Source organism: Nelumbo nucifera, chromosome 4, assembly GCF_055504915.1.
Source record: "Nelumbo nucifera cultivar China Antique chromosome 4, China Antique-T2T, whole genome shotgun sequence".
In the NCBI taxonomy this organism is placed as follows: Eukaryota; Viridiplantae; Streptophyta; class Magnoliopsida; order Proteales; family Nelumbonaceae; genus Nelumbo; species Nelumbo nucifera.
In genome coordinates this window covers 1,135,196-1,142,475 of record NC_142652.1, presented here as the reverse complement: position 1 = coordinate 1,142,475, position 7,280 = coordinate 1,135,196, and the positions used below count along the sequence as shown (strand labels likewise).

The window sequence follows — 7,280 nt, the reverse complement described above, 5'->3', positions numbered from 1 at the left end:
AAACCTATAAGCTATAGGGGGTGTCACTTGGGCGGGCCTATTCTGATTTTGAACCGATTTAGTCCAAAATTTTACATACGCTGGATTTGGATGTTTGGTCTTTGGGCTGCGTTTGGGCTTAAGTAGTTGGTATTTTTTATTTTTTTAGGCTGAGTTTAGCTTTTAGGTAGTTCAAACCTGGCCCAACTATACATACATGTATCTATGTATATCTGTGTGTAAATTTTGCATACACATTTAAATTTGGGAAGAAGATAAAAATTGAATTAAGCCCTTCCCATAAAATAAAAAAAAATAAAAAAAAAATAAAAAATTGAATGTAAAAAATGTAAATTCTTATTTAAACCCCTGGCAAGCAATAAGGCTGTGTTTGGTTGCAGTGCAAATTTATTTGCACTAGTACAAATGTATGAGAGTATAAATGTAAAAAATGTAAATTCTTATTTAATTTTGTTTTAGATTTTATTTTATTCTGCTTCATGTCTTAATTTACTTTATTTGTACTGCAATCAAACAAAATAAGCTAAAATTAGAAATAAAAATATATCAAAATTTACACTCAAATCATTTGCACTGTCATAGTTTTACACCAGTGCAAATTTATTTGCATTGCAACCAAACACAGCCTAATATTCACTCCCAAATCCCTCCTAATAGTAGCTAATACCTGTTGGGTATTGCGTGATTTGCGTCTCCATCCCAGTCCCACTCAACTCAACTAGTTACATCTCTCCTTCGTCATTCCTCCCTCCTCTTCAGTCCTCAGTCCTGAATTCCTGATCGGTGCCCAATCCTCAATCCTCAATCCTCACCCACCAGTAATATACTAAAAGAAAACAAAGAAAACCACCGTTGCCTCCTCTTTTCTCTTTGTTATCTCTATCATCATCCCTACAACAGCATCTATAAATTCCAACAGATTCTCTTCAAAGTCATGGGCATGGCACGTCCTCATATTCCAACTATCAACCATGTTCTTCTTCATCTTCCCATCCCTTTCTAAGTTTCCGTTCTGGTTCATACTCATAGATATATTCCGCCATAACTCGTAAGACTTCACATAAACGGATAATCCCCGGCCAACTGCTTACATATCCATTCCATACTTGAACATTGAAGGACGACCATTCAATTCAAGTTTTTGCTACTACAGCCTACACAGTCCACAAAGTCCAAGGTCAAGAATATCTTAAGTAAATGCACACCTGGTTAATATATATATAACATCTGGAATTTCTGGTTTAACATGGCCCAGTCTCATCTACTTACTCACCTACGTCTCTTCTCTTACGCGCCGCCCGCCATTGCTTGCCAGTCTCCACTTCTCTCCTCCAACCTTCTATTCATCAATCGCTCCTTTTCTTCTCCTGCTTCGGGGAGGAGCTTTTCGTTTTCGATGGCGACGCCGGACGGGGCCAAGAAGCTAAAGACGTCGAACTATCTCCGGCATGTTGAATCCTTGGCGGTTCTGCCATCCGGCGCCGGGAAGATCTCGCATTTGAATGCTGTAATCCTCGGCGAAGCGCTTGCTTCGGAGGAGAACGATCTCGTGTTCCCTAGCGAGGAGTTCTCTCGCCAGGCTCTGGTTCCATCGCCAATGAAGGTGAGCGTCAATTGATCTACGCGAGTCGGAGTATTGGATCACTGGAGATCAGTATTTTGGCGCGTTACTTAAATATGGGTGTTCTCACTTTTCTTTTCTTTTTTGCACAAAATAGGATTCACCTTATTTTAAAAATAGAAAAAAAAACAACATTTGAGGCGTTCATTGAATATGGATATTCTTAATTTTGAATGTGGGTGTTTTTTAATTTGCATATAATTCACTTCTTCAATTTTTATTAGAAACTCAAAGTTTTGATGCAATAATTAAATATCGGCGTTCTTAAATTTCATATAAAATTCCACCTATTCTTAATACTGGCCTACTTAAATATTGGTGTTCGTAGTACTGGTGTACTCAATAACTCAAATACTTTTTATCTTCTTCTGTTTATTACATGAATTCGATATTTTGACGCGTTGTATTAATTCTCCTAGTTCACCAGGAAATCAACTTTTTTTCCCTGATAACCATCAGAAAGAAATCAATTTATTGATGCATTATTTGGATGTGAGCATTCTTAATTCTTTTATCTTATATTTTTCAGAGAAATTGAAGTTAGAAAAAGCTGTTCTTACGATTTAGACATGTTTGATCAGTATTTAAAGATGTATATACATGTATGGTCTTTCTTATTTCTTACATTTTATTCAGAGGCGTTAATATGTTAAGAAAGCTGAAGCAAAATTTCTTAGGATATCTAGAGATGCATAGAAGTATGGGTCTTCATAATTCTTAATTCTTATGTTTTGATTTGGACAAGTTGATTTTCTAAGAAAGTCAATAGTAAGTGTTTTACGATATGGAAATGTTTGATCAGTATTAAGAGATGTGTACAAGGTCAATTGAGTATCCTGTTGGATTCTGTATATTTAAATCATGCATAGCATTTCACTATTTTGATGCATCTGTTATTTTATTTTATTTCTTGATCATTACAATGATCAAAGAAATTTTATGGATTACTTAAATATGCCCTTGCCCTACTCATATGAAGGAACCGGTGGGTCCAATAAGTGATTAAATGTGAGAAGTAAACTAAGATGGTTTGGCCACCTGCATAGAAGACCTTTGGCAGCTTCCATAAGAAGATGTGCTTTGTTGCAAGTTGAAGGGGGTAGAAGGGGTAGGGTAGACCAAAAAGGACATGGGTTGAAGCACTAAGATAAGTGCTAATAAGTTAACAATGGATATGGAATTGAACAGAACAGAATGGAGAAACAGGATTCATGCAGCCAACCCCATATAATTGGGATAAGACTTGGATGGTGATGACTGAATATGCCCTACCATTAGAGAACTAATATCAGGAATAGAAGTACAATAAAAAAAAAAGAAAATAACATATAAAAAATTTGACTGGGACCATGGCTGGATACAAAAATTAGGCCTATAGTTGAGTCCCCCACACCAAGCCCTGTCTCCCCACACCACTTCTGAACATGCTGTTCAGAATAGAATAACAGTCATATAGCCTTTGCCTTAGGCAAAATCTGAGGGCCCAGGGACCTACTTCCACACCATTCATCCAATCAATAACCACTTGGTAGTTACCCTTTTTTTGAAAGGATAATATGCTTAATAACCATTGCTTTCTAATTCCATAGACATTGCAAATATATATATATATATATATATATATATATATATATATTTGACGAAAGTTAACTTTTATTGAAAAGAGATTGAAAAAGGTACATGAAAGGATGTAGAGCAGCTCGAAGAGGCTGAGGCAGGATTACAAAGGCAAACAACTGTCAGTAAACAAACTTTACTAAAAGCCCCTCACTTTGCTAGGCTATCAGCAACAGTGTTTAGCTTCCTGGGAATCCAAACCAGCTTCACATTCATTGAGCCCAAGGTATCTCTGGCTTCAGCTAGCAAGTGTGCTAGCCTCCAAGGCCCTCCTTCCTTCTCCCTTAACCATGCTATAGAATTTGCAGAATCATCTTCAATGGTTAATGAGGATAAGCCTAGCCATTTGGCAAAACGAATTCCTGTAAGTGCATCCAAGACCTCAGCCTTTGTAGCGTCTGCCCTCCCAATCGGACCACTAAAATCCCAGCAGATATTCTCCCCTTCCCCTTGGATTACACCCCCAATTCCTGCTTGACCTGTAGAACCTTGGGCACTACCATCAAACTTTAGTGTCATCACTCCATCCTCTCTAGAATAATGTCTAATGATCATATCATTCCTTGGGGAGGAGTGTAGGACTTCTAATATGTTTCTTTGAGGATCATTTAAGGAAAAGCCTTTGAACACTCCAGAATTAACCACCCAAAGATTACATAAAAGAACTAATGTAGGAAATTAGGTCTTCAGCATTTCTAGCTTTATTTTCAAATATTCTATTGTTTCTTTCTTCCCAAATGCCCCACAACACTGCATGAGTCACTATACTCCAGTACCCTTTATCATAAGTCCTTTTCAACCTGTGGAATGGGCCAGTTTAAGCCCTTGTAGAAAGGCAAACAACTGATCTCTCAAGCACTTTCCCACTCCAACAAATCCTGAGAAACTCAAAAGCTGGAGTAATCCAGTCCAGATTTTGTCTCTGTTGTGCAAAACACTGTTGTCTGTTCTTAATTCTTATGTTTTTTATTTGGTGACATTGAATCATCAGGGAAGGGTGGGTGAAATGTTCTTATGATTTGGATATTTTTTTTGTCAGTACATGGAGATGTATAGAAGGTCAATTGAGGATCCTGCTGGATTTTGGTCGGAGATTGCATCAGAATTTTACTGGAAACAGAAATGGGGCACAACAGTCTACTCAGAGAACCTGGATGTCAGGAAGGGGCCCATCAAGATTGAGGTATTTCTTTTGTCCTGATCTTGAAGTATTTGAACTGAATCAATCTAAAGTTATCTGCAGAGTAGAGCTGAGGTTATTAACTCTGAATATTTTTGGTCAGTGGTTCAAAGGTGGCATAACAAACATATGCTACAATGCGCTGGATAGGAATATTGAAGCAGGAAATGGTGACAAAATTGCAATTTACTGGGAAGGAAATGATCTGGGTCAAGATGGGAGTTTGACATACAGTAGTCTGCTGGAGAAAGTTTGCCAGGTAATTTTCCCCACCCCTTTCCTTGTTCCTCCTCTAAATTCCCTTGTCTTAAACATGAAGTTGAGCTATCCTTTGTTTAAATATGCAAACAGCTAGCAAATTACTTGAAAGATATTGGTGTTCGAAAGGGAGATGCTGTTGTAATTTATTTACCCATGCTGATGGAATTGCCAATTGCAATGCTGGCCTGTGCTCGCATTGGTGCTATCCACTCGGTAATGTAGAATATTGGTCCTTATGCCCCCATGTTTTCTTGTAGAAGATTGAATGTTTCAATTACTTGTGAATGAGCTGTGACTCATTGTTCCTTTTTTTTTTTCCTTTTAAGGTTGTATTTGCTGGATTTTCAGCAGATTCTCTTGCCCAAAGAATTGTAGATTGCAAACCTAAAGCTGTGATAACTTGCAATGCTGTTCGAAGAGGGCCTAAAGTTATCCATCTTAAAGACATAGTAGATGATGCCCTGGCTGAATCGGCCAAATCTGGGGTCTCTGTAGGTAAGTAAATTGAGGAAGTTGGTTCATGGAATTAGGCGCAAAACCTCTTAATTGTGCTCTGCTTAACTGGATTTTGACCAGAACCTTACACTCTTTCTATAATCTTACATAACACATTTGGCAAAAATAAGATTTTAGCATCCCACAATTTTCTAGATAGGATTTGCATGGTTCTGTTTGCATGTCTTTACCAAAGTGGAGCTCCCGGTGTGTCAAGTAGGTATGAATGCACATTACTTCATTCGGGTTATCGATCGTGTGTGCATAGAGTGGAGAAAGTTCTTCTTGTAGGAGGGTAGGCAGTTATCCTCGGGGGTGTGGAAGAGTTACACTGGTTTGATCTATTAATTTATACACATTGCCTAAATTCTGTAACAAAATCTCCATGGTATCTCAAAAGAATAACTCTTTGAAATGGAAGCAAACATTGTATCCATTTGTACCAATTTCATGTAAGGGATCTGTAGAAAGGTGGAATGTTCTTAACAAATCATTGTAGGGGAAGAAGAACAGGAAATTAGTGCTTGAATTTACTTGTCATTTGGCATATGGATGGAGGATGATGAAAAAATGGCTCTTCATAGAGCAGAATGGCGGGACAGGTTTGGTGTAGACGACCCTAAGTGGTTAGGGTTAAGGTTGAGTGAAGTTGTGGAGTATCATGTTTGTAAGTTAAACTGGTGAAGGATAATAGTGATTATTAACCCAAATTATGGTATTTTCCCAACAGTTTGTTCTATTCTGATTTGTATTTCCCCCTCCCCAGTATCAGGTCACACCTAATCAGCCACAAAAAAACACTATAGATAGAGTAGGACTATCACCCATTATACTACAGTCCAGCACAAGGAGGTTAAGTTCTCCAGCCTACACAGAGTACTACTGCTGGAAATACATATACAGCATCAAAATTATGTAGAATAATCAGTACCCAAAACAGCCTTTGCCCCACATCACCAAACCTCCCAAAAAAAGGCACACAATCATCACATGATCCAACCTTTTGTTTCACTGCTGTTACAGCAAGTACAGGTCATCTTCGACCTACAAACACGCCATAAAGGATCACATGATCCACAAAAAAAGGGTTTGTAGAACTTCTAAACCCTTCACACCATACAGACGAACCTGTTACAGGGGTTTTTCTTAGTACACGACCAAGAGAGAAGGGGGGAAAACTCAGAAAACTTCCTCAGATCACTCCGATGAGTTTTCTCTGACTTCTCCAGGAAAAACACAGCAAAAAAGAATGGAACCCTTGATCGATCTTGTTCTCAGGCCTAATAATCCCACTCTGATACCATATTAACCTGAAAACAATAAGGAGAAAACAGAAAAGAGAAGAGAGTGGAGAGGAGAGAAGAAGAGAGAAAAGAAAGATTGAGAGCCAAAAGAAAAAAGGCTGGCAGTGCCAGCTTCTCTATTTATATTTGGGCAACTCAGAAACATTAAAAAAATAAGGTAAAAGTACAAAAGTGCCCTTGTGGTGCTGAAGTATGAAACAATGATAGTTTTAACACTCTTTATTGCAAGTTTGGGCAGGATGTTAACCAAGTAAGTGTCATACATAGCTTGAGTTTCCTTTATCTAGTATATCAAATGAAATTTCTCTAATTTTTTTGATCAGCAACACAAATGAAAATTTCATTCATTAATTAGGAAAGGCACAAGGGGGTTGTAAGTACAAACAAAGAGAAAAAATTACATCCTTAGCTGTTCACCCACCTGAAAATAAATTACATCAAAACCCAAAAAAGTTGCTGTCTATTAATCCCTTGCTTTGCCAAGCTATCAGCCAAGCCATTTGCTGATCTTTGTCGCCATTTAACTTTTATCTGCTTATCCTTTAAGAATCATTTAAACCACCTGCTTTCGTTCCTATAACACCAAGCAGTGATTCCCTCCTTAAAAAGCCAAATGATAACCACTTTAGAGTCATCTTCAATAATCAACCTTACAGCTCCCAACTCCTTAGCTTTCTGTATCGCTAAACTTGCTGTCATCAATTCAGCTGTCACCGATTGCCTTCCCCTATTGTTACCTGAGTACATCGCTAGAATGCTGTCATTTTAATCTGTTATTACTCCAATGCCAGATGGCTCAGGA

At 38.0% G+C, this 7,280-nt stretch overlaps 1 protein-coding gene across 3 annotated transcripts in view; it reads left to right on the top strand.

Moving 5' to 3' along the window:
• Positions 1-683: 683 nt before the first annotated feature.
• LOC104591930 (acetyl-coenzyme A synthetase, chloroplastic/glyoxysomal-like) overlaps positions 684-7,280 on the top strand; it is a 55,581-nt gene continuing 48,984 nt past the window's right edge. For 2 of the 3 annotated variants that reach the window (XM_010251084.3, XM_088903524.1), the window contains exons 1-5: positions 691-1,603; positions 4,278-4,421; positions 4,522-4,677; positions 4,770-4,892; positions 5,006-5,174. In XM_010251084.3, the coding sequence (XP_010249386.1) occupies positions 1,247-1,603; positions 4,278-4,421; positions 4,522-4,677; positions 4,770-4,892; positions 5,006-5,174 (949 nt within the window). In that variant the 5' untranslated portion in view covers positions 691-1,246. Of the gene's footprint in view, positions 1,604-4,277; positions 4,422-4,521; positions 4,678-4,769; positions 4,893-5,005; positions 5,175-7,280 lie in introns of all 3 variants that reach the window. The other variant, XM_010251082.3, reaches the window with a different exon arrangement.